This window comes from Grammomys surdaster, unplaced genomic scaffold (assembly GCF_004785775.1).
Source record: "Grammomys surdaster isolate TR1022 unplaced genomic scaffold, NIH_TR_1.0 191, whole genome shotgun sequence".
NCBI lineage: Eukaryota > Metazoa > Chordata > Mammalia > Rodentia > Muridae > Grammomys > Grammomys surdaster.
Window position 1 is genome coordinate 13887209 of NW_021604636.1, and position 27807 is coordinate 13915015.

At 40.6% G+C, this 27807-nt stretch overlaps 1 protein-coding gene across 1 annotated transcript in view; it reads left to right on the forward strand.

Annotated features, from left to right (window-relative positions):
- Positions 1-27807, forward strand: part of Neb (nebulin) — a 198940-nt gene that overhangs the window by 31510 nt on the left and 139623 nt on the right. The window contains exons 24-45 of the mRNA XM_028769166.1: positions 2051-2155; positions 2708-2815; positions 2892-3005; positions 5362-5559; positions 7842-7949; positions 9779-9877; positions 10587-10691; positions 10772-10879; positions 12212-12523; positions 12605-12811; positions 13807-13911; positions 14629-14736; positions 16258-16569; positions 17486-17692; positions 19360-19464; positions 21031-21138; positions 22014-22325; positions 23318-23524; positions 23980-24084; positions 24185-24292; positions 24836-25147; positions 26308-26514. Of these exons, the coding sequence (XP_028624999.1) occupies positions 2051-2155; positions 2708-2815; positions 2892-3005; positions 5362-5559; positions 7842-7949; positions 9779-9877; positions 10587-10691; positions 10772-10879; positions 12212-12523; positions 12605-12811; positions 13807-13911; positions 14629-14736; positions 16258-16569; positions 17486-17692; positions 19360-19464; positions 21031-21138; positions 22014-22325; positions 23318-23524; positions 23980-24084; positions 24185-24292; positions 24836-25147; positions 26308-26514 (3660 nt within the window). The remainder of the gene's footprint in view (positions 1-2050; positions 2156-2707; positions 2816-2891; positions 3006-5361; positions 5560-7841; positions 7950-9778; positions 9878-10586; positions 10692-10771; positions 10880-12211; positions 12524-12604; positions 12812-13806; positions 13912-14628; positions 14737-16257; positions 16570-17485; positions 17693-19359; positions 19465-21030; positions 21139-22013; positions 22326-23317; positions 23525-23979; positions 24085-24184; positions 24293-24835; positions 25148-26307; positions 26515-27807) is intronic.

Sequence of the window (27807 nt, forward strand, 5' to 3'; positions counted from 1 at the left end):
TATCTGTCATGTCCTTAATGCCATGTTTCAGATTTTGATTAACCTGATGCAAACGTAGCTGCTAGTTTGAACTATAGCTCCCTCCCCGACCCCCGGCAGATTGTTAGACAGCAATGCAGTAACTGATATTTTTAAATTACTCACTGATTTTTCATAGGATTGCCTTACTTATTAAAATGTGTCCCATGAATGCTAGACCTTTGTGCCACTTAATAGAACAGCAACTGAGACATCTATTTAATAGCAAAATGGCGAGCATTGCTGTTCTGGTGCAGTCAAAGGCTTTAAAGAAAGAGAAGGCATGCTTATATCAAAGCAGTACTCCGGGCAGCAATCAGGAAACAAATAAGAGTTAAAATGTGGGGGCTGACTAGATAGCTCAGTGGGGAAAGACACTTGCCACTAAGTCTCAACACCTGAGCCTTATCCCCGATCTCCTTCCACGTAGTGGAAAAAGAGAACTGACTCCCCAGAATTGTCTGCTGACCTCCACACTTCCCACAGCACATCTGTGCACATGTGTGCACATACACACAACTAAAAACTTAAGATGCAATTTAAAACATATTAAAATTTTAAAAGCCCAATAGATATACATCTACAACACAATTGCTGTACCAAACATCAAGGAAGATGTGAGCAGAAATATGTTAAAAGGTAGAGGACCATAAAATATGCTGTAAGCTTGTGTCTCTTGGGTATGGCAGACTAGCTTCACTCGTGATATGTCAACAGTAGGGCTAGCTAAACCAGACCTGAACACTGACACCAACTGATGTGCTAATGTGGAACACTACCCCTAGACAAAGAACACAGGTGACTAAGGGACACTGAGAGTGAGAGAGAGTCTTCCTGCAGGGAGGACCCCCTTAGTTGGTTATCCAGTGGTCAGTCCTGAAATAACCGTGGGCACACGCAGTACTGAATGGACACAAGTTGTATGTATCTATTTACGCATGTGCGTGTGAGTGCATGTGTGTATGTAAAAGGAAGAGTGAAAGAAGAGGAGCCAGGGATTTGAGAGGGAGTATGAGGGCATGGGAGGAAGGAAGGAAGGAGAATAGAGGGAAAATAATGCAATTATGCTTTCAATAAAAAAAACTAAGCTAGGATGACAGGGAGAAGAGTGCCCAGAAGGGCACTGTAGATGGAGAACTGAGGAAAGTCTAAAGCAGGGACAGTGTGGACCAGACTTTATAGCTGTGTTAAGATGTTACTGAGAATTATTCCTGGCTTCCTTACTGCTCTGATTATAGAACTTTATAACTCAGGGTTTTCATGCCTTCCAGGCTGTCTTGAGATGCTGATGAGGTATGTGTTAACTGTGTCTATAGTATAGAAGCAAAAATGTCAAAGTGAAGCCCAGCTGTACCATAATTCTTCTGAGAAAGGGAATGAGACATTGACAAAATGAAATAGCTCCCTTGAAGCATTTTTCTTAAAAAGATACCAATATCTTCTTACATAAGTTCAAGGAAATTCCTACTTTGAACTGTTTGAATGTCTTCTGAGTCCATTTGTGTGTGTGTGTGTGTGTGTGTGTGTGTGTGTGTGTGTGTGCTGAAAAAAATATCCTGGGGCTGAGTAATTTATAAAGAATAAAAGTTTACCAGGTATAATTGCCCTTGACTGGAACCCAAGCACTCAGGATGCTGAAACAGGGGGATCTTGAGTTTGAGTACAGCCTGGGCTACCTGGTAAGACATTATATCCAAAGCTATCTCCTCATTCCTCAAAAAAGAATAGAGGTTAATTCATAGTTCCAAAGATTAGGGAGTATAAGAGCTTGATACCACTTCCGGACTTCTTGTTGAGTCACAGGAATTGCTTAGAGAGTCAGAGATCAAGCCCTCCTCAGAACTCATTTTTATAATAAAGCCATTTCTGTTGACCAATCAGACCATGAGGGCAGAGTTCTTATGAGACTATCGCCTCTGATGGGTGGGTCCTGTTAAGTACACCAATGATAACTTTAAGGAATTAAGTGAAATTAGGCCACAGTCAGCCCACAGTAACATATATTCTCCCTCCCTGCCCCCACCCCTTTCAGCTGAATTACAAAGCCAAACATGAAGGTGAGAAATTCAAGTGCAGTGTGCCAGCCGATGCACCGGAGTTTATCCAGCACAGAGTCAATGCCTATAACCTGAGTGATGTAAGTAAGGCCACATGTGTGGAAAGAGAGAAAGTATGTGTCTGCCTGAAGACACAGAGCTAGACTCAATGCAGTGAGCTCTGAAGATGGTTATGAGTGGAAGTGAGGATTTTAAGTCTCACATAATCTGGGAACCTACTTCATTAGCAGATATCATTTCCATGGTCTCTGTTATTATCAGAAGCATTTTCTCATTTATCCCTATGATAAGCTCTAGAGTTTTTGAGATGTCTCCCATATAAATATCTCATTTTACCATTTATAGGTCACTGTCTATAATATATAATATAATATGTATCAGAGTCTTTAGAAGGTTTTTAAACGATTAGAACAGAGTATACTGTTTATACTTTTAGCAGTATAGAAGAAGAAACTATGTAACAAAAAAATCAATAGTTATACTACTGATTGGTTAGTAAATTACTCATAAATGAAGTAAGTTTACAGATACAAGCTTTCAAATTTTTTTAATAATCACTAGATTAACCTGTTCTCAGTATCTTTTTTAAAAACCTGATTTCTTTCTTTTTTAAAAACCTGATTCTTTCCCAGAATGTCTACAAGCATGACTGGGAGAAGAGCAAAGCTAAGAAGTTTGACATCAAGGTGGATGCCATCCCCCTGCTGGCAGCCAAAGCCAACAGCAAGAATGCCAGTGATGTGAGTGTAGCCCTGGGCTGGGCTGCTGGCTTGGGCTGTCCCTGCTGAACAGTTAGCATGTGTGTTGTCCCTGCAGGTGATGTACAAGAAGGACTATGAGAAGAGCAAAGGCAAGATGATCGGTGCTCTCAGCATCAATGATGACCCCAAGATGCTTCACTCCCTGAAGACCGCCAAGAACCAGAGCGACGTGAGTATCAGCCCCATTTTAAAGATGGTTTCACAGGCCACATCCCAGGGAGTAGAAAGACTTCAGTTGGAGGGTTTTGTGCCATGAGGTCTCCTCAAGTTCATAAGAACTTGCTGAGAGCTTTAAAGGTAGAGTGTACCCTGGCTCTAACGGCTCTTGCTGTCTCACATTTGAGGAAAGAAATTACTGACAGAATTGGCACCCAATTTACTTTGAAGACTCTGCATTAATATTTAGCAGAGCATTAGTTTTTTTGTTCTTAAAAAACTCCTAGAAAAGATCACTAGATGTTTTAATCTAATTTAAAAATAGCTTTTAAATTGATTTTAAAACTATCTTTAGAAAAAACTAATGAACTTCCGATATAAAATCAAGTATGGCTATCAATGCCTTCTGTTGATTTTAATAATTGATAGTGACCTCTATCTACGAAAAACACTCCCTTGATGATAGGCCTTTTTAAAAACATAATTATAAAAATATAAATAACCTTTGTAGACCATTTTTTTCATCATATGTATTTCCTGAATTTTGAGGATTCATGGATTGCCTAATGGTAATCCATGGGTCACCTGTCCTTTTCTGGTTATGATTTTTACTACAGAGGCAAAAAAAAAAAAAAGATCTGCTATTTCCAACTAAGGTACATACTGCTTAGAAGAGATTTTTAAAGTGGCTACAGTGTTCTGCATAGCTTGCAAACACTCGTTTCCATGGTAAAGAAGGGAGATGTGGGTATCGTTTGCTTGTTTTAACCATGTGCACACACATCGATCTATGTGTGCTTTTTAAATCATTACTGTGAGCATTGCTCAGTGCTCATTTGCATGCTCCACAACTTCTTCTGCCTTCTCAGATTCAGAAGCTACAACTAACTCCACACTGGTGCCACAGGACGTTCTAGCTTTCTTTGGTCTTGTTTATTTGTTTTCATCTTGTCCTTGAAAATATTAGACCAGTGGGTACAATATAAGCAGATACACTCTTATCAATTGATTGACTTTGGCAAATGAAAGACATTATCAATGAGTTGGTCTCATACAATGTCCAGGCTAATGCTAAGCTGTAGGAAGGAAGGAAGGAAGCTTTTTCTTAAAGCCATTTGAATCCTTGACAACATTTGAAAATGGATTTCTTTTAGGATAATTTTAGGATACAGTAATTTGACCACGTCTGTCACAGTGTCTTCACACACATTAGACTTTGTTCTTCTCAAGTTACCCCAGTGTTGCCTTCCCCCACATTCCCCCATGCCTTCTGACTTGCTCCCTTCTGGTTAGTCAATCCCTCTGCCTTCTTATCATGTGTATTCCATTTCCCTCTCTGTTTCTCATCTACTTTAGGGACTTTATCTCTTTCTCAAGCCCTCTGTAGTTTGTGACCTAGAAGCCTATACCATATGAACACACACACACATAAACACACATACACACACACATATACACACACACACTCACACACACACACACACACGGAGTTTGTCTTTCTGAGGCTTCCTTTTTCACTTATCATAATGATTTCCACTTGCATCCATTTTTCTTCAACTTCCCTCATTTCGTTTTTATTTATGGCTACGTAAAGTTGTATCATGTGGATGAACCACATTTTATGTATCCATTTGACTCCTGATGGATAGTTATGCCAGTTGCATTTCCTGGCTATTGTGGATAGCGCAGCAATAAACATGAATGTGCATGTATTTTTGTGGTGTGTTTTGACAGCATTTTATAGACACTGATATGTGTCGGCTGCTGGGACCATAAACTCAAGTGTCAAGACAATTTAGTCAGTCACTTCCCTCCCAACTACCACTGCGGCTCCTCCTCCATAGTCCACTTCCGATGGGCCAGGCTTTAAACATGTGCTTGCAGGCCACAGTAGGTTTTGATTTTTCCATCCATCAGCCAGCACTTGGATTTTATAACTGATAAATGCATTCCCTGAGAATAACAATCCACAAAATGTAAGAAGGCAGAACAAGTTTCCTAAACTTACTGATAGCTGTTCTCTGACAGAAAACCTGGTATGGTAGCTCGTGCCTGTAATCCCGAGCACTCAGAAGGCTGAGGCAGGAGGGTTGCCATAGTTTGAGTCCCGCTGGGTTTCATAGATAATACTAGGCCAGCCAGAGCCACACAAGCAAGACCCTGTCTCAAAAATCAAAAAATAAAAGTAAAATAAAATTGGAAAGGTCTGTCCATGTATCATTTTCTTGAGGAATTTGATGATATAAGACATAGGAACAAATTTGGAGCAAAATAATTACTCAGATGTTTGCAGCTGTTTCTCTAAGTTATACTTTGCTTTCTTGAGAATTCATTAAGAATTCGCAGAACTAAACAGACTCTTCTTACAGCGTGAATATCGGAAAGACTATGAAAAGTCAAAAACGATCTACACAGCCCCTCTGGACATGATCCAAGTCACCCAAGCTAAGAAATCTCAGGCGATTGTCAGTGACGTAGATTATAAACACGTCTTGCACAACTACAGCTACCCACCTGACAGCATCAATGTGGACCTGGCTAAGAAGGCTTATGCATTGCAGAGTGATGTGAGTACCGAGCCCTTCTCTTCCCTTTTTGGAAGGTGAGACAGACAGGATCTAGTGTGAGCTTTGTGTGACCTCCCTAAGGCATCTGCCTTGTCTGTGAGGAAGCACGGAGGTACTAGGAAATGACCCCTGTGGTTCTTAGGAATGTATGTCCCCAGGATAGTACACATATGTCAGACATGTGCTTTGTTACTATGGCCTTCAGAGAAAGTTACCAACCTTGCTGAACTAAGAGGCCTCAGTTGTCAAACTGAAGTAAAACCAAAATTGTTTTGAGTATTTAAATGGATCCCAAGGGCCAGCAAGATAGCTCAGAAGGAAAAGTGCTCTAAGATGGAGACTGTTCTTTCCTCTTCAGGCCCCCTGGAACCACCTGTTACTGTAACTTTGGTTCTTGCAGACACTTCACATGGGTGGAATCACACAGTATTTGTCTTTGGAGACTGGTCTGTTTCATTTAGCAAAATGCCCTCAAGGTTTAGACTTGTTATAGCTTTTGTCAGAATTGTCTTTCTTTTTAACGCTGAGCAATACTCCTTTATAAATATATGCTCTACCGTGTGTATTAATTCTTCTGTTGGTTGATGTTTGGATTGTTCCTACCTTTTATCTATTGTGAATTGTGTTTCTATGAGCATATATAACTGAATGTCCTTTTAGCATCTAATTTCAGTACTTTGGGGTATATATCCCAGAAGTCAAATTGTTAGATGATATGACAGACTTTTAGTTTTCTGAGACGATACTCTTCCAATGACTGCATAATTAACCCCTCTACTGACATGGAAAAATTAGCCAGTAAAGGATGGAGCAAGCATCTGGAGAGATAAAGGAAACTCATCTTGACTTCATCCAGGCACAACCCAAGGTCACGCTGTGTAAAGTTCAGCTTTTATAGCTCAGGGGACAGTGTGACATCTGGGTGGTCTCTCTGTCCCTTGCTCACCAAACAGAATTTCCATGGCAGTTAGACATGTCTGCAGGAACAAACATTTGCAAGTACATATTAAAACAAACAATGCTTACAGATAGGAAATGAAGCATTCCGTCCTTGGCAGTCAGGATCTGTGATAGGATCTTTGATAGCTACAGTATATGCAAGAGTTTGCCTTCCCAAGGTAAGAGGAAGGGACTTTAACAGGATAGCACAAAGAACTCAGCACACTTAAGTAAAACTTTACCTCATTCTGTTTTCTAAGTAATCTCACAGCTTCCCGGCAAGAATTTCTATTAGACTATCATAATACAGACTAATAATTTGATTTTGTAGGTATATATACTACAAATGACAGTTCTACCATATGCATGATCTTATTTCTTAATTATTTAATTTTTTCCATGTGTCTTCATCACAGTTCTATTTGAAGTTCCTTAGGGACAAGGTTGATTTCTTTGTTTTTTTTTTCTAGTCCAGTTTTTAAAAATATATTGTAAAGAACAACAATTTTTTAAAAAGATTTATTTTTATGTATATGAGTATACTGTAGCTGTTTCCAGACATACCAGAAGAGGGCATCAGATCCCTTTACAGATGGTTGTGAGCCACCATGTGGTTGCTGGGAATTGAAATCAGGATCTTTGGAAGATAAGTCAGTGCTCTTAACCACTGAGCCATCTCTCAAGCCCCAAGAATAACAATTTTTAACCTTGTTTCCAGAGATAAATTTCAGGTGTCATCTATGGTCAGATAACTAGAAGAGCTCGTTATTTTATTGGCATTTAGTGACTGTCCCCACATAATAGCAATTCTAAACAATAACTGCCTGTTTAAGCAACTTAACAAGTAGAACTGTTTCCAAATGTTTTGTAGGCCAATGCAAATACCCTCCTAAGATGGTCATTATACACAAAGAGCAATGTGTTCCAAGGCTTTGACAAGCAACGACCTTCAAGAATTAGAAAATAAACAAGATTATTCACTATCAGTAGGACCATCAATTTAGTCCTAAATTTGTCCACAGAGATACAGAACTAAGAGTTCCAAGGAGCAAACCTCTACAGCTAGTGGTCCCAATGTAATCATTTCATTTATTCTTTAAACTACGGTTTGGAATCAAGCATTTTCTTGACTAGAATTCCAAACATTTCCATTAAACTAAACCAAAGGGAGAAATGGAGGACATGGCAATTAGAAATCAGAAATCCAAGGGTTCCAAACTATCACTGAAGAAATGATAAAAAGGGGTGGAACAACACCCCTACTCAAGAATATTTAAAACAGTGTAAAATACCCATGGTGTGATAATGTCAATGAAGGAAACTTGACTCCTCTTCTGTCGCAGGTGGAGTACAAAGCTGACTACAACAGCTGGATGAAGGGCTGCGGATGGGTGCCCTTTGGTTCCTTGGAGATGGAAAAGGCAAAGCGCGCCTCAGAAATTCTTAACGAGGTATGGCCACTGCTGTGCTGTAGCACTGGGTCCTGATGCAATGCTAAGTCATGAAGCATTTTTCCTACTTCATTTTGTGGTCATTGATACTGAAAAGTGTTTTAAAGCACAAATCATTCAGTAAGATATTTATACCCCTTTAGAGTGTCCAAACTATTCATCTAAAGCATTCAAACATAGTTGAATAACTTTGTTTGTATAATATCAAATTTACCCACTTTAAACATAATTCATGCTGGGCAGTAGTGGCCCACACCTTTAATTCCAGCACTTGGGAGGCAGAGGCAGGCGGATTTCTGAGTTCGAGGCCAGCCTGGTCTACAGAGTGAGTTCCAGGACAGCCAGGGCTACACAGAGAAACCCTGTCTCAAAAAAACCAAACCAAAACAAACAAACAAACAAAAACAAAAAACAAACAAACAAAAAACCCACAATTCATATATTTGTGTACTGGCTCCCACTGGGAATTTTTTTTCTACTTTTGTTTTTGTCTAGTTTAAGACACAGTCTCACTCTGTAACCTAGACTGGCCTAGAATTCATTATATCACCTTGGCTGGCATTGAACATGTGATAGTAAAATTGCCTCACCCTCTGAGTATGGGGATTCCAGGCATGAACTCTAACAAACATTCTCTCAGAGGCAAAAGGGGAGAGGGAGGGGGTGAAGAACTCTGGAAGGGGGGACCAGAAATGGGCAACATTTGGAATGTATATAAATAAAATAATGTAGTAAAAAATTAGCAAACAAAAGAATCATGGCCTCGATTATAGTCTTGATGACTCAAGAATTTACAGATTGCCATCAGCCTGAGGGAAAGAGTAGTGGTAATCCTGAGATAGTTAATATGGCCACAGTACCTGCCCCTTCTCCATCAACAGCTGGAAGTACACTGTGGTCACATGACTGCATCTCTGAGGAAAGGGTAGGGTCTAAGAGACAGCGGTATAGAGTGAGCTTCTCTACCATGTTCAAGCTGAATGCATTCTAGTTTCTGTGCGCTTTGGTTTGGTTTTAGTGAAGGCAATTTTGCCTTCTCAAGGACCTTTCAGAAAATATCTTCCTAGGTTGGTAGATTCGAAAAGTTTGGATTTGACAAAGCAGTGTTAAATATATGTAAAAGTGGGGTTCTCAGTATGCCCCAAGGGTGTCTACTGGGCAAATCAGTAGAGGAGACAAGCATAAACATGACAGTTCCTCAGTTGGGCGGCTTTCCCAAAGACCCTCTTTCTTCTTAAGCACATCAGTGGTGAAAACATAAGAAGCCACAATGTCTGCAAAAGTGAACATTTTTCTGACTCATTAATCATTAGCTGTTTCTCTACATTAGCAATTTAACCCTCAGCCAGAAAACATCTTTAGTTCAGGTGCTGATTAGGTTCTAAGGGTCTTTTTAGGAGGCAGCAATAAGAGGATCTGCAGGAAAATAAGAGGTCACCCTTGGATATTCACTGAGATTGACCCTAGCCCTGTGTTACATTTAGATCTTATTTTTGTTTTGGTCTTCTGATAACTCTTCAGAGACATCTCTGGTGCTTCTGGACTCAGTGTAACTGAAAGTCCTTCTTTCGTGTGATAAGCCGGGAACTTAAAGAGTATAAGCGTATGTCCAGAGAGCTGTGCCACAGACCAGTCACAATGATACCAATTTTAAAATGCTCAGGTCTATATTGTATTCTTCTCTCACCCAAGGTGATCAGGGCTCCAGTATTACACAACTGATAATTTTATGATTATCCCTGTGTCTTTCCAAAGAAAACGTCAAGGATTTCAACATTAGCCTGGAGTGAAAAGTAGTCATTAATCTTTCTTTTTGATTCTCCAAACAGAAAAAATACCGCCAACATCCAGATACGCTCAAGTTTACCTCAATTGAAGATGCTCCAATTACAGTGCAGTCTAAAATTAACCAGGCCCAGAGGAGCGATGTAAGTGCCCATTGTGGGTGTGCTTTAGTAGCTGTTTACTAACATGAAGGTACCTGCGCTTGAATTCACGGGTCATCTGTAGCTATTTTACCATCTGAAGAGCCTCCTCTGGGCGGCTGTAAATTCCTGCTGTCCAATCATGCCACACACACTTTGTCATATCTCATGTACCATATGCTATCAAGTCACCACTAAGGGAAGGTTCTCTGAGGGAAAGGTGAGAGAGGCATCTTTTAATGACAGTTTTAAGGTATCTCTATAGAGACAAGAAAGAATGAATGTCATGTTGCATGGAGATTTTATCTTAAGTCAGGGTTGGAGATTGTATCTTAACCACCTGTAATTCCCTTTGGTCTCCCATGAAGTCTAAAATAGATTATTGTTATAGTCTGCCCTGCTAGCCTGCTCTGGCTCAGGGAAAAGCCTGCAGATTCATATCTCCCCCCAGCCTCGTCTCTAGGTCCTCCAGGCATCCCTACCTAGAGGCAGAGATTCCTAGTCTGTGCTTGGAGATCTTGTCCAACAGTGACTATGCAGTGAGAAAGAACTCTATGGTGCTGCATGGGGGTCCTAGAATGTACATATGTTTTTGCAGATGACTGTAGGGACAGTAACAGAGAGTGTCTTTCTTAGCATCACCTTGTGAAAACCACCTTGAGATTATTCTCCGGTGTCTTCATACTTTGTTTACACCTGGTTTCTCTCCTAGATTGCTTACAAAGCCAAAGGGGAGGAAATTCTGCACAAGTACAACTTGCCAGCTGACCTGCCACAGTTCATTCAGGCTAAGGTGAACGCCTACAACATCAGTGAGGTGCGTACATCACTGTTCTGCACGCCCAGCCTTTACTAACATGGCCCTGAAGTCCTATTCAAAGAATATTTCTCTTCCAGAATATGTACAAAGCTGACTTGAAAGACTTAAGCAAGAAGGGCTATGACCTGAGAATTGATGCCATTCCCATCAAAGCTGCCAAAGCTGCCCGACAGGCTGCGAGTGATGTAAGTCCAGCCATGGTCACATCTGTGACATGGGACCTAATGGGATACCCAGAAGTCGCCAAGGATGGTGTCCCTGACTAGAAACTAGTCTGAAAAGTACTCTAAACAGACCTTAGTATTCACAGAAGGAGGACTGACATAACTATCTACTCATAAGTTGCCATCAAGACTTAAAAGCACTATGCAGATTTCTGCATAAATTCACTTGTCTTTGACGCCAAGAAATCCAAGATGTAATAGCCTCTAGATGGAATAATTTTATCACTAATCTTTATTAATTTACAAGATTTTCTCTTTCCCCCTTTCCTCCCTTTCATGTATTATGTCTATTTTCCTAGGAAATCCATGTATGACTTCTGATACAAGTTTTCATTGCAACAATGTAATTATAATAGTTACAAAAAACAAAACAGAACAAAATCCTAATGTCCTTGTCTGAAAAGTCCTCCTTCCTGAAATTTCTCCCTGAACTCCTTTCTCGTGGGTGGTTCCTCCAGCCGCCCCCCCTCCCTGCTCTGAAACTCCCAGAGTTCTCTTGTCTCTGCTCTGGGTTTTCCAGGATCCTTTGCAGGTCTTCCCAAGAATCCCCAGGCCCCCCTCTATTTATAATGCAAAGCCAAATTGCATTAAGCATGACTGGCTCCAAGTTTCTTTTTCAATAATCAAGGACTCAGAAAATTTCTTTTCTGTTGAGTCTTCAGCTGTCAAACCCTCAGCTATTCTGGGGTACTGGCAACAGAGAGTAATTGGTAAAGAATGTGAAATGCTTCATTTCATGATTTTTACCAGTGTCTATGGAGAAAGGAACAGTTTGTCACTGATGGGAATTCTGGTAGCATCTGCATCCCAACCGCCTTTGGGTGGACAGAAGTAGCTGCAGACATCCAAGTGGCTTCTAAATGATGTTTTATTTTAGCATACTATGTAGGAAGTTGGTCTTTCATATCCTCAGATTTCATACCCACAGATACCTAACTATGGATGGAAAAAAAAAACCTTTAAAATTACATCTGTACTAGACACATACAGATTGTTTTTTCTTATCGTCATCCTCAAAATGACACAAACCATTTATATAGCATTTAGAATTTGCTAGATATTATAAATAATCTAGAGAGGATTTGAAGTATAGATGAAAGAATATGCATAGGTTGTATGTATATATACATATAAGGGGGTGGTGTTTGTATGGAATGGGGAATTCTGAACTAATTTTATTAAGGGGATATTTAGAAATTTCTTAGAAGCTCAAAATATTCAAATTATGACCTCATTGTTCAGTACCACCTTCAAAGCTACATTTTAAAATATGCCCACCTTCATTCCCAATAGATTCATTACAAGAAAGATTATGAAAAAGCTAAAGGGAAAATGGTCGGATTCCAAAGCCTCCAAGACGATCCTAAACTGGTTCATTACATGAACGTGGCCAAGATACAGTCAGACAGGGAGTATAAGAAAGACTATGAAAAGACAAAGACCAAGTATAACACACCTCACGACATGTTCGATGTCGTGGCGGCTAAGAAGGCACAGGATGTGATCAGCAATACCAACTACAAGCACTCTCTCCACCACTACACCTACCTGCCGGATGCCATGGACCTGGAGCTGTCCAAGAACATGATGCACATACAGAGCGATGTAAGTGCTGTGTTTCCCAGGGGACCAGCCCTCAGTTCCCAGAATGCTCCTGAGTCTCACTCCTCTTCCCTCCCACTATAGAATGCCTACAAGGAAGATTATAACAACTGGATGAAGGGCATTGGCTGGATTCCGATTGGCAGCCTTGACCAAGAAAAAGTTAAGAAGGCAGGGGATGCTCTGAGTGAAAAGAAATACAGGCAACATCCAGACACACTCAAGTTCACCAGCATCGTGGACTCCCCGGTGATGGTGCAGGCAAAGCAGAACACTCAGCAAGTCAGTGATGTGAGTACAGAGGGTGTGTGTGTGTGTGTGTTTTGGGGGTGGGGACTCTTTCAGGGGTAAGTACCAGATCAATATGTTTATGCTTATGCCAATATCTTTTCATTTCCAATTTAATACTAAATTAGAATTTAGATTTTATATATATTTATGTTTATAAGTCATTAATATATATGACTATCTATATTAAATATAGACATATTATATCTATATTAAATATAGACATATTTAGATTTAGATAATTAGAAGAATTTACCTAATTATAAATTAAATAATTAGAACACTAATTATATTCAGTGTTAAAACTATGGGGGCTAGAGGGATGGCTCAGTGTTTAAGAGCACTGACTGCTCTTGCAGCAGACCTGGTTTGATTCCCAGCACCCATATAACGGCTAACAACTACTTATAGCTCCAGTACCTTCTGACCTGCGCAGGCACCAAGCATGTGGTGCACAAACATACATGCAAGCAACATGCTTATATGTATAAATAAATTTTAAATTATTAAGTAAGTGAAAAGAAAATTTTAGATTTAGCTTAGGCATTTTTTTTTAATTCTCCAGGCACTAACTTTTTAAAATCATCACTTATAAAATCTTCCTTTTCAACTGCCATTAAAAGACTGTCTTCTTGGAGACATTTGAAAATATTCTATTTACCAGATGGATATAAGATATCTAGAACCAAGCTACACCTCCCAATTCCCTCCCTCTACTTCCTCCCCTAGCTCTCCCCTTACTGGATACATTTGACAGGCACAGAAAGTTATTCCAGACTTGATGTGATAGCATACTCTTTTCACCCCAAAACGTGAGCATCTAAAGATTTATGCCAGCCTCGGCTGTGTAGCAAGATTTATAGAGGAAAGAGAAGGCAACAAAGGGAGGGAAAACAGTGGCTGTTCTACTGAGAACAACTCCTTTAAGCGTGTAGCTAATGGGTGTTCCTTTCAGTGAGGTGTGGAAAGCATTCCATTTTTGTGTCTGTGTATTGCAGATCTTATACAAAGCTAAAGGAGAGGATGTGAAGCATAAGTACACTCTGAATCCTGATCTCCCACAGTTTCTCCAGGCCAAGTGCAACGCTTACAACATAAGCGACGTGAGTACTGCGGGTCTCTCGTGGGCTGAGAAAGCTCCATGTGACAAGGAAATAGAGCTTTAGGAAAGCGTCTGCATAGTTATGTAAGCCAGCTTCCCACTCTTGGGCCCAGCTGAGAGCACATCTCAGGATGGTTACTCTTGACTCTTGAGTTGGCTCTTGTCGAGGAAGGGCCCCTTGGTGAGGTGAAGCACTCTCCTTTTCACAGAGTTTGTTGCATAGTCCCTTAATGCTTCTGCTTAGTTTTCTAGTTGGCACATGGGAGAGGTGCTAGAATCCTCCAGGAGAAAATGAAAACAAATGAAATCCTTATTCATTGGTTCACCTTTAAAAAAAAAAGATAGCCCTAAAATATGTAAAGCTGGCCTCCAAGTCTGCTCTTGGCCATACTTCAGGACAGGACGGCTTCATTCTCTCTCGTTACCCATCACATACCAGAGTTCCCATAGCCTTTACTGTTCCCTCCTTCATCCACTCTGGATTTCTGCATCCCTCTTCTGTGTGTGCCAAGGCCAGATTTGGGTGCATATGCGGTGCAGAGACTATTGATTTTGCACTACATACAAAGTGTGACCCTTGGCTGACATGGTCTCCTAGAAGAGTACCTGTGATTGGAGGACCTCACACACCAGAGAGAACTGAAGAATCCCAGTGCTCGAGGGACTCCTGGGGTGGTTAGTAAATACTGCACTAACCTCCTTTTGCTTTCTACCCCAGGTCTGCTACAAACGGGACTGGCATGACTTAATAGCCAAAGGCAACAATGTCCTGGCTGACGCCATTCCCATCACGGCAGCCAAGTCATCAAGAAACATCGCCAGTGATGTGAGTAAAGTTCTAGGCCAAATTCGAGTGGCTGCTTTTTTAGAAAGTTCTCAGACACACGCTTGCTTGTGTACATACAGTTAATGACATCCAACCTCTCCACAAAACATTATTTTGAAAACCTGCCACCTTTTCGACATTGTTGTGATTTTCCCCCACTGCACTCAGTAGAAGTGTCCTGAGTCTGACAGTAGCTCTTTCACCTGACTCATGGCCAAAATTACCTCCACTGACGCATTGCCCTGACAGCTCGCATATATTTTCAGTGAGAACATGAAGTGGATGACAGTAACATGTTAAATTCAGATGACTGCCTGCATTGCCATTGCATTAAATAGAATGGAGAATGTTACATATCTGCAGATATTTCATAAGCCAAACAGGACCTCTGCCCCTTTTAGGATACAGTTGTAATTATTCCAGTCAATCGATGTCATTTCATCTATGATTTTATATATATTCAAATATACATATGAATATTTATACACAGAGAAAGAGTCTCATCCTTAAAAACACATTTTTAGGCAATCACGTCTTGCAGGGTTACAATCTTGACTTAAGAAAAGAGAAAACACCAGCCACATGTATAGTCTACATAGGAGATAGGGATATAAAGACACTATAGCTTTCCTTGTAGGCATGGATTGAAAATACCTTCCTCAAAGCTTTGTACACTGTACCCATCATTCTGAAATACACTCCTGATTTAAATTGAAAGTGAAAGTTTGAAGCATAACTCTGTCCCTTTCCCGGCCTAGCAGGTTTGCAAGGTGTTCTTTAATATATCTAGTGATTTCTTGGTAACCTCTGACCTGCCAAGTCCTTGCTTATGAATTCCTTTTTACACTGACAGTGCTCCGTGCCTGCAGGGCTCAGGTAGATTTGGATTCTCTTCAATACTATTCAGGGTTTGACCTATCACAGGGTACTTCAATGTGCATCTTAAGGGTTGTCCCAGCAGTGAAAGACTTTGAGCAGATTTGCTTTGGCTTGGGTTTTTATTGATGGGAAAGTCCATAGGTCTTGCTGGAGTTCCTTCATTGGTTTGCAGTTACTTCAGCCCTGAGTTTGCAGAGGGAGCAGCTGATGGAGGGACTGGGTGAAGGCCCAACTACTTCCATGGCTGATATTCACATCCATGACCAGAAATTGCATACTGGATTAGAAAACACCACATCTCCATGAAGCTAAAAGACATTGATCTTATATTTGGAAAGTAGCATGTTCATACTCTGGTTGATTTTAAAATTCTGTTTACAAATCATCTGTAGGAGTCAAACAAAAGGGGAAACATTATATAATTTATCATGGGACTTCCCTGAAGTTCCTGCAGAGTTTAAAGGGCTTTTGCTATGCAGTTTTTAGGAGATTTGTGGTATGTGTTTCACGAACACTCATTGATAAATGTGTTTCATGAATACTCATAAAGTCATATATCCTGTTTCTTTTTGTGTGTGAAAAAAAAGTTGTTCCTAATGTTCCCAGTTCTAGGACTTGGCTAAGCAAGTTTTATCTCAACAGTATAAATACAAAGAAGCTTATGAGAAGGCAAAGGGAAAGCATGTTGGTTTCAGAAGCCTCCAGGATGACCCCAAGTTGGTCCATTATATGAATGTGGCAAAGTTACAGTCAGACCGAGAATACAGGAAAAACTATGAGAACACCAAGACCAGTTACCATACCCCTGGGGACATGGTTAGCATCACTGCTGCCAGGATGGCCCAGGATGTGGCCACCAACGTCAACTACAAACAACCAATACATCACTATACATACCTGCCTGATGCCTTGAGCCTTGAGCACACGAGGAATGCCAATCAAATCCAGAGTGATGTAAGTATGTGCTACATAACAACCCAAAGGCATTTGTCCTTAAAGGGTGATCATTTCTGTCTACTTTATTCGGCTTTAAAATGCTGTAAGATACTTGAAAAATACACATTAGAATAATCAATGCTCATTCAAAAACTCTCAAAGGTACATGTTGCTGAGTTCCCATACTTAAATTGAAAACATTGACATTGTCTCTGTTAACTTATGGATGAAACTAGGACCACATTCTTCTAATGACATGAGGTACTTCGATTCTCAGCCAGAGGCAGGCCTGCTTCAGTGGTAATAGCTGTGTGATGCAGAACTGAATTTGTTCTGAATTCAGTAAAGTTTTTTTTTCCTTCTTTTAAACTCAAGGTCACACTGTCATCCATGTAAATCTATGTAATGAGTCATGGCTAATGAACTGGGAAGGCTCTACTCGAAGCATGAATCACAGCAAGCCCCACAGGAAGCTGTTTAAAATTCAGGGCATTTCGTTCTTGCAGATTTCTGTAAGACTTGTTCTTTGCCAGGGAAGAAATAGTATTTGGTCATTGAGCTGTCAGTGAGAATCTCTCGCCAGCTGAGACCAGGAATAACTTGGGTGCACAGTGTGAGTGAAACTCAAACTTGCAAAGTTTTTAGTGGAATCAAAAGAAACCCCCAAAAGGGGGTTTATTGTCAAAAGACACAAAAATAAGTTCACCATGCCCATGGAAATACATGACCTAGGCTCCCTTATGCATTGTATAATGCACTCCAACAGCACATCTGCTTTGGCTTATTCCCAGTTCCTGGTAATAAGCTGAATGACAGACACAATCACAAGCACGGGGGAAATAATTGCTTTCATTTCTTTTGGGGTAGAATTGCCAGTCCCAGAACCTTCACTGTTCCCTAGGCTACCTTCTCATATGCGCTTCCTCATTTGCAGAATGTGTACAAAGACGAGTACAACAGCTTCTTCAAGGGCATCGGGTGGATCCCCATCGGCTCGCTGGAGGTGGAGAAGGCCAAGAAAGCAGGCGATGCTCTGAATGAAAGGAAGTACCGACAACACCCGGACACCATCAAGTTCACAAGTGTGCCTGACTCCATGGGCATGGTCTTGGCTCAGCAGAACACAAAGCAGCTAAGTGATGTAAGACTTTTCCCTTTAGTCCACAAATAAACCCCATAGCCAAGCCCACCACACCATGTTCCTTTATTCAGTATGAGAGAGTGCATGCATAGTAGCACAGAAACTGTTTTCAGAGGTTAAAGCCCAGGCTACTTTGGAAGTAACTGGGTTGAAATTGAAAACAGGGAAAAGAGGCAGCCTTTCCACCTCTGCTGTATTTTCCCAACACATGCTATTCATAAGTAGGACCTGCTCGTTATACGTGGGAGATGAGTGTTTCTATTATCATCTTCAATTGGGTCTGAATTGCAGAAACTGTTGATGGCTCTGAGCGTTAAGGGTTCTCCCAGATACACAGAGAGGTGGCACAATGTCCTACTCCTTTTGCATAACGGCTCGCTCTGTGAGGTGCTCTTAAAATGAGGCCTCTGGGGAAGAGACCAGCAGTCTATTTGTTGCCATCCTTTCTGAGACCCAGTCCCCTTTCTTCCTGTTAGAGGCAAATTACTATGCCAAGTGCTTCACATCACCCAGTGCTTTCAAAGTTTTTTTTATAATGCCTCTGTCAGGAAAAGAAGCAAATTTTAAAACACAAAGATCGTATTTGTTTTGGCCCCGGATGTTGGAAAGTAGGGCACACGTGACTTGCCTCAGACCTGCAGATCATCTGTGGGTTTCATCCCTTCAGGGTAATCCCTGCTCATGTGTCACTGCAGAGCTTAAGGATACGTTGTACCTCAGTACTCGTAAACACTGGAGATTCTTTTGTGCTGAGAAAGATGTCACTTCTCCTCGAGTTTGAGTTAGCTAGGAAAAACGTATTGTCTGCTCCATCACAATAAATCCCATGAGCATAAACTGAGATACTTACACCAGAAACAATGTGCTTGTTACTTTGGATGTAACCCCTGTGTCTTCCCCACATCCTGTACCTATACCAAGCCTGTGTCTTGAAGAGCCAGCTTTCTGCAGACTTTGACTTTAACCTGTTACCAACCAGAGTTCCTTGTCTGTCATGTCAATGGCTACAATGACTTAGATTCACTGTCTGGGTTCTCCAATAATAAACTCCCATCCTCTTGTGTGTAAATCCTCTAGGGTATTTCTCCTTGAACTTAAAATTCAAACTTGTTACCTTGGGTGAAGAAACCTCTATTCTACGGTTTGCTCTCCCATCCATCTATGCCACTTCCATTCCTGAGCATCAGGTTGTCCTGAGCTCTCCCATGTGGCTTTTCTAGCTTTGGGGCCCTGGATGCTTCTCTGCCTGGAACTCTCCTGTCCACTCAAGTCTGAGTACACACACACCTCTCTAACTCTGCTTTCATGATCATACAAGTTTCTCTGGGATGGTTGTTGTATTTGCAGCATATCACAAATTTAGCTGTAGTTTATAGTTTACATGCTTATGCAGAAACATGCCTTCTCTAGAAGACTATAAGCTGCAAGAGGAGAAATCTGCATTCCTTTTTTTTTTTTTTTTACTTTAAACACAGAACCCACCACCCCAGTTGCTGGAATGAAGGTACAAATATACAAGCTTCCTGCCCATGATGGTGTATGTATTTGTGAAATTTATTCCATTTCATACAGAAAATACAAATGATACCCTTCCGTTTTATAGGCACGGCTACCCGATGAAGCTCATGCTGTCAGCTCATAATATTCACATGCTTCTTTCTTTGCAGTTGAACTACAAAGTAGAGGGAGAGAAACTGAAGCATAAATATACAATGGACCCTGAATTACCTCAATTTATTCAAGCCAAAGTTAATGCCATCAACATGAGTGATGTAAGTATTTAATTTGGTGTCGCCTAACATTGCTTATGTGAACAGCCCTTTCCTAATTCTGGGTAACTCTTGCACTGAGTCACTTAGGGAGCAAACCAAATGTAGACCATTTGAAAGCGCAGATGGGAGACGTTGACAGCAGGGGACTAGAGGTCACGATAACATTTTGCTTAATGTATATTCTTCCTATGTAAGAGGTATGACTCACTAGTAGATGCCAAAACCAGTTTAGAAAATGGTATCCCAGTTTTGAAAACACGAGGTATAGCGCAGACTAGAAGTAACTAGTGCATAGTCTGTCCCAAGAGTAAGTACCACTCTGTACAGTTTTGTTTCAACTATTTATTAAAACTCCTAGAAGGGTTCAGTTTGCTTCTGTAATTGTTGTGACTTCTAACTCAACTAGTCATTAGTGCTTTAAGTGGTGGTCGGGGCATGTAATTAGTTACAATGTTTAAACCCAAAACTGTGAAGCCAGGAGTTATAACACATGCCTGCAATGTCAGGAGCTTGGGACACTGGTCATTGACACTAAGGCTGACGAATAGAGAATTTGAGCCCAATCCAGGCAGCATAGTAGGACCTCATCTCAAAACAAACAAAACAAATAAATCCATAATATGTATTATAATTTTAAAATGTAATTAAACCTAAGGGGGAAAATCTAATATGTTCATGTGTGCGTGCGTGCGTGCGTGCGTGCGTGTGTGTGTGTGTGTGTGTTTTAGACAGGATCTCATTATGTAACCAACACTGGCCTAGAATTCCCTATGTAGACAAAGCTGGCCTGGAACTCAGAGATCAGCCTGCCTTTGCCTCCCAAGTGCTAGAATTAAAGGCATCTGCTACCATGCCAAGCAACTACTCATGTCTTAATGATGACTTACTTAAAAAAAAAGAAAGATAGCTTAGTCTTAGTTACTCTTCTTAACATTTTAAGTACTTTATTTTGGGGGTGGGGGGTTAATCATTTCTATGTTTTTGGTCCATTTGAAACTTTCTCTCAGTACATCATCAAAAGCTCTTACCCCAGGAGTGACAGTGTATCTGAATTTTTAAATTTTGATAACAAATTTCTCAGCTTTGAAATACTCTATTGTGAAAAGTTTGCCACAAATATGAACAGTCTTAAGGGAGAGATTGAAAGTACAGAAATGTATGAAGTGTTATCTTACGTTCAAAGCCTACCTTTCCACTGCTTTGTCACACAAACATGGACCCTGTGTCGTTAGCTGAGATCATATGGTGTATTGTTTATTGTTTTTACTGATTTTGTTGTTGAGTTGGCTTGTTTTGTTTTGTCTTCTAAATCAGGGTCTTCCTGTATATTCCAGGCAGGTTTTAAACCCACAATCCTCCTTTCAGCCCTTCAGTGGCCTCCATCTCCAGCCGCTTTTACAGTTTACAAAAATAACGTAACAGACACTCAGGCGATGAGCTAGTCATTTAGCTGCAGGTTCTCTTAGTGGAATGGAATGTAGATATCTTGTGAAAGACACCTTGCTGTCCAGGTTCCGTTTGTCCTTCAATGATGTCAAGTGATAAAGAACCCTTTGTGTCTCACAGGCTCATTACAAAGCAGATTGGAAGAAAACACTTGCCAAGGGTTATGACTTGAGACCAGATGCCATTCCCATCGTTGCTGCCAAAAGTTCAAGGAACATTGCTAGTGACGTAAGGGAAACGCTGCGTGTTTTACTGTCTGCGTATTGTGCGTAAGACCGTGATCTGTAGAAGGAAGCACATGAAGATATTACACCATAAAGTACTCCTTATTTCCCCATTGCCAGTGATATTTTCCTATTACCTCACTGAAAAATATTTTTTAAAACCTCATTACAAAGAAAGATTGCAGATACGTTTTCTTTTTAACTATGGAAAGTTTGGAAATCTTAACTGGTTTTACTGTGAACTTAAATTTTTTTAATTTAGATTTTTGTCAGGAAAAAGTCTCAGTACACTAAAATATCACTAAACAAAGTCTCCAAATATTTTTTAAAGAATATACTGTTTTAATTTAACAATTTATTTATATAAGAAAAATCTAGTGAAGCAAGAGAAAGTGGGAAGAGATGTAGGTTAAATAACAGTGTTTTAATTGTTTTTTAAACCAATTATATAGTCAAGGTGGACTGATATGGTTATCATAATAGAGTATGAATTTGTTCAATTTATGTTCAATACTTTAATTTGTAGTAGAGCTTTGCTGAAATGGAATCATTATTGCATACTTTTTTAAGTAGTGTAAATTATTTATGGAGATGAGATAGAAATATATAACTTCTTAATAAGTAAGTTTTTTCAGGAAGCTTTAAGCACATCTAAGGAATCCGCTAATGAGCAATCAAGATATAAATTGCAAATTATTACATTACTTATTATCCTCAGAACAAGTATTGTAGTCATCCATTAGAAATATTTTTCAAGTTGTGCGTTAAAATGCTAAAGGTATCTTGAGTATTCCCTATATTCAGGCTGAACTTGGCTTTGTATAGATTGTTAATTAAATTCAGTTTATATCAAACTGTCTGGCCCTCTCTCCCAAACAGTGCAAATACAAGGAAGCCTATGAGAAAGCCAGAGGCAAGCAAATTGGCTTTCTCAGTCTTCAGGATGACCCTAAGCTGGTTCATTACATGAACGTGGCCAAAATACAATCAGACCGTGAGTATAAGAAGGGATACGAGGCCAGCAAGACCCGGTATCACACACCCCTGGATATGTTCAGTGTGACTGCTGCAAAGAAGTCTCAGGAAGTTGCGACCAACAGCAACTACAGACAGCCCTACCACAACTACACCCTCCTGCCTGATGCCTTGAATGTAGAGCACTCCAGGAATGCCATGCAGATCCAGAGTGATGTACGTACCAGTCAGCAGTTGGTGTGGTCAGCTTCTCATGGCCGTGGGAGGGAGGGAAGAGCCAGAGTCATCAGTCACCTGCATCTCATACCTGACCTAGGTCACTGTACTTCCTAGGGATTTGCAGAGTGAGAGTATTTCATTCATGTAACTACCTGTGACTCAACTCATTGTTAAACATCCATTTGTGTGTGTGTGTGTGTGTGTGTGTGTGTGTGTGTGTGTTCCACGTGTGGTGTGTTCTGTGACAGAATGAAGATCTGTAATATTATTCCCAGTGCAATTTTAAAAATTTCATCCTGTTTTTGTTGTTGCTTTGTTTTGGTTTGGTTTGGTTTACATTTCAGTTTAACTTTTTTTTTTAAGTGTGTAGCCCAGACTGGCCTTGAACTGGTGATCCTCCTGCCTCTGCCTCCTTCAGCAAATCCTACCACAACCAGCTCAGTTTAACTTTACCTGAAGCACACTCTGTAGTACAAACTGATCTTGAACCCACAATCCTGTCTTAGCCTCCTGAGTGATAGGATTATAATGTATCAGCTCATCATGTCTAGCTAAGAAAGTTAGTTTTTTAAATGAATTGTTATTTTAGGATTTCCAGAGTTTTTGTTTGTTTTTTGAAACAGGGCTTCTCTGTGTAGCCCTGGCTGTCCTTGAACTCACTCTGTAGACCAGACTGGCTTCAAAGTCACAGAGATCCACCTGTCTCTGCCTCTCAATTGCTGGGGTTAAAGGTGTGTGCTACCACTGCCCAGCTATACTTATTGATATATTTGTTTGCTTGTTTGTTTGTTTGTATGTTTTAGATTTCCAGTTTAAGACCACCATGAATTCAGTCACTTCCATAACTTTTTTCTAAAAGACTGTAATGAGTAAACATTCTCTCTCTTCTCAGTATCACCCCCTTCTCTTTTTAATAATGAGTTCTGTAGCCAAAGAAACCCAAGGTCTACTTTTTTTCTGAAATGAAATTTTCTCTCTTCATGATATAGAATCTATACAAATCTGACTTCACCAATTGGATGAAAGGTATCGGCTGGGTCCCAATAGACTCCTTGGAGGTGGAGAAGGCAAAGAAAGCTGGAGAGATTCTGAGTGAGAGGAAGTATCGGCAGCATCCTGAGAAGCTGAAGTTCACATATGCCATGGACACCATGGAACAGGCACTTAACAAAAGCAACAAGTTGACTATGGATAAGGTAAGAGCCCATGGGCTAGCCTTAGCCTGAGAAGCCCTCTGATGCTTGCATTGTGGAGCCTATAGTACTCTTTGTAAGACTTCAACATTTTTGTTTCATGCTTACAGGCGGGGTGTGTGTATGTGTGTACATAGATACATGAAAGTGATACACACATATATGTATACATATATATGCTCATACTTTTAAAAGAATAGTATGGATTTCACAATCTCACTGTATCTAGAGAGCTCTTCTCTATTGACTTTTGATGAGACAGCACTACCAAAGTTCCACATCATTATAAAGGAGGACAAGATGGTGCTTGTGTCAGAAACAGGGCTTCCATATTTAGTCATGATTTTTCTCACTCTCAAACTTAACCTCTTCCACCATGTAGATGTGTCTCTCCTCTTGCTCTCATTGTTACAAACTTAACTCTATGGTAAAGTCACGTGCTGCTCTTCTTACCACAGAGGCTGTACACTGAGAAGTGGAACAAAGACAAAACCAGCATTCATGTCATGCCTGACACTCCAGATATCTTGCTCTCCAGAGTAAACCAGATCACCATGAGTGACGTAAGCATATGTATAGAAAAGAAGGGGGGGATGCTGGAATCAGGGGCCTCATTGTAACTGAAGTAACAAGACACTGTTGTTTATCTGGCTTTTGGTTTAGAAACTCTACAAGGCTGGCTGGGAAGAAGAGAAGAAGAAAGGCTATGATCTCAAGCCTGATGCCATCTCAATAAAAGCTGCAAAGGCCTCCAGAGACATCGCCAGTGATGTAAGTGCTTCCACAGGAACCTTAAGGATGAGTGAGGGGGCAGACAAGCCAGGCTTGTGCCTGGTCAGGAGCTGGGATCAGCTCACTAGCTGGGCACACTATCCCAAGAGATTTCCCTTCACACAGGCTGGTTACCCTCTAATCCTTTGCTCATTGTCCAATGTAAAAATGTTAAGATCTTGCTAAAATAAGTTATATAAAGAGTTATGAAAGACGATTCTAAGCAAATTTAATGGTGGGATCTATGTACTTTACTTATGAGATCTGTGACCAGCTCTTACCCTAAGGACCCACTAAGGAGTTGCGCTTGTGGCGCTTTCTGTGCTATACAGTGTGGGAGTGAAGGGGGAAGACGCCACTTTTGAGCTTGCTCCGTTTGATGCCCAGAGCTGTTGCTCCCTGGTTTGGCTGCCCCCTCTCTGCCTCAGTATAGAAAGCTCTTTGAGTTCTTTACTTCTACCAAAGCTAAGTGTGCAGAGAATCACATTTTATTCTCTTGCCTGCACCGTTTACGTCATTGCCATATTTCTTTTCTGTCCACAGTACAAGTACAAGCAAGCCTATGAACAAGCCAAAGGGAAGCACATTGGCTTCCGAAGCCTGGAAGATGACCCCAAGCTGGTGCACTTCATGCAGGTGGCCAAGATGCAGTCAGACCGGGAATACAAGAAGGGCTACGAGAAATCCAAGACATCCTTCCACACCCCAGTGGATATGTTCAGTGTGGTGGCGGCCAAGAAGTCTCAGGAAGTGGCCACCAATGCCAACTACAGAAACATAATCCACACCTACAACATGCTTCCTGATGCTATGAGCTTTGAGTTGGCCAAGAACATGATGCAGATTCAAAGTGATGTATGTGAGAATAATATACATTGGTAGAGCCATTGTCTATATCATAAGCCATTACCTATATCACAAACCATTAGCTATATCATAAATAGCGCATAGGTGACCATACACAATGTCATTTCAAAATTCCTAAAAGAAATCCATGTGCAGTTTCTTGAAGATGTGCTTTACTCATTCCCTTGGGCTGAGTTCACTTCTTTTAATGAAGTGAGGTCTACTATAGCAACTAAAACTCTAATCTCTCACTTTTGGTGCTATAGTCTCTATTGGCTTCTGAATTCAGCAACAGCAAATTGATTTGTTTTTTGAGAGACTCCACTGAAGGAAACAAGCCTATCAAAGAGGATGAAATATATGAAAGGCTCTTGGTAGAAGGGTGAAAGAGAAAGACCAGCACAGTAGTGTACATCTGTGATCTCAGGACTTGAACAGCCCCAGCCCTTCACTCTCAACCCAGTGCCATCCACTTCTGTGGCTGCACTTGCACTTCTGTCTGCTGCCAGTGCAATGGTTAGGAGGTGGTGAGTGAGACAGTTTCAGGAACAAGTACAGGGAAGACAGAGGGATTCCAGAGTCATTCTAAAACAATGCACATTACAGAAATAAAAGCAGGCCCCATCAAGCCAGGCCTAGATTTCTCATTGGAATAGAAACTTGGGCAATGAATTGTCAGAGAGACACATCAATCTCTAACGGAAAGCAACATGTACAGTTTTAGGGGGAAATGTCTCAGTTGATGGGAAAACCCCACACTAAGTGTACTAAGTGCTAATCAGGTTTCTGGTTGGCATTAAGAAATTATCACAGTGGCAGATGATCAAAGACTTACTACCGGAGAGAAAAATCTGATTTTAGGAATTACCTATCAATAAAGGGAGCTTGACTAATAGTATGTAACGGGTCAGGGAACTGTAATCACATGGCACATGAGTCCATTTACTGCTTCTTAACGCACTTTCTTAATGAAGATGTCAAGAAAAATAAATCACCAAAGTATTTATTTTTAATTTCTTATGAGATGAAATATGAAAGACACAAGAGGTTGGAGTGTGGTAGTTGGTGTTTAATACGCTGCACGTGGAAATGATGGCATGTCAAACACATTCATGATTCATAGGAAACTTGAGTCCTTCTGATCATTGATTTGTTTTCCTCTCTGGTAGAATCAGTACAAGGCGGACTATGCTGACTTCATGAAGGGCATTGGATGGCTCCCCCTTGGCTCCCTGGAAGCTGAGAAAAACAAGAAAGCCATGGAGATTATTAGTGAAAAGAAGTACCGGCAACACCCAGACACTTTGAAGTACTCTACATTAATGGACTCAATGAACATGGTTTTGGCCCAGAATAATGCAAAGATCATGAATAAAGTAAGTCCTGCAGCAGTGTATTGCACGACACACACATCAAAGCGAATTTATTACATTTAATCCACAGGTTTTGTGAACAGTTGGGATAGACCATTCTTGAGGTTTACTTTACTTAGAAAAAAGGTTCCGTAGTCTATAAAAAGATAGAAATTATTCTTAATTAGTAGTCCCCAAATGTTTAATGAATTGTCCACATCATTGATGTAACAAAATGAACCCTTTTCTCTTTTATTTGTTTGGTTTTGTGATATGGTCCCAAGTAGCCCAGGCTGTCCTCGAATTTTCCATGTAACTAAAGATAATGGTGAATCTCTGGTCCTCCTGATTCTACTTCCTAAATGCTAGAAGTGTGTCGCCAGGGTGGGTTTATGCAGGGTCAAACCCAGTGTATGTGAGGTTTGCACTCTACTAACTGAGCTATGTTCCCAGCCTAGAGTCCATCCTTTGACTACTCAGTGTGAGAGTGAGTTCTGCCTGTGTCAGGTGAGGCTGCTGCTGCTGCTGAGCCACAGAGTGCCTGTCAAGAGTGGGAGCGTTAAGCAGCATTCCCACTCTTCTGACGTAATCACAGGGATTTCCATCCCATGGTTGCAGCTTTGGAACCAGAACATTCCCTGGATAGTCCTGAGAGTAATTGCCCTACATCATTGCTTCCTTGTGTCATTAATTATTTAGAAAAGCCTTACTGGTTGGTTTTTCCATACAACTGACTATCTATAAGTCTATACAACTTAATTATCTAGAAAATATCGAGACCAATAAGCATATCAACAGTGGACATATCTGCATTTAAAGTTGAAAATATCATTGCGCTAGCCCTGGCTGTATCATTGGATCACAATTAGAAATACCTTTGATTAAATAAAAACATCATTTGGACCTTAATACTCAAGAACTCTAGAAAATGACAGCTCTAATTGACCTGGACAGGTGGCCTGGGTGTCTGCCCTGGAGGCTGATTTGTATAGCTGAGCCTCTCCTTTGAAAGGGACCTGCCCCAAAGGCAAAGCATCGATCTCAGCATCCCTTTTTATTATTTAGAACCTAAGCTGTCACAAAGATGCATTTATCTTTTAAAATATTAAATGAGATATTTTCAGTCTGGTAACACCCAGGAATCTAAAGCAGGGGGATCTGGAGACTGAAGCCAGACTGAGCTACACACAACATAATCCTGTTTTCAAAACCAAAACCAAAGAAATAAAAATTAGATTAATTTTTTTGTACTTCCAAAATTGATGATGAAAATGTCAGATTAATGGTATCAAGGTGAAGATCCTAAAATAACGAATG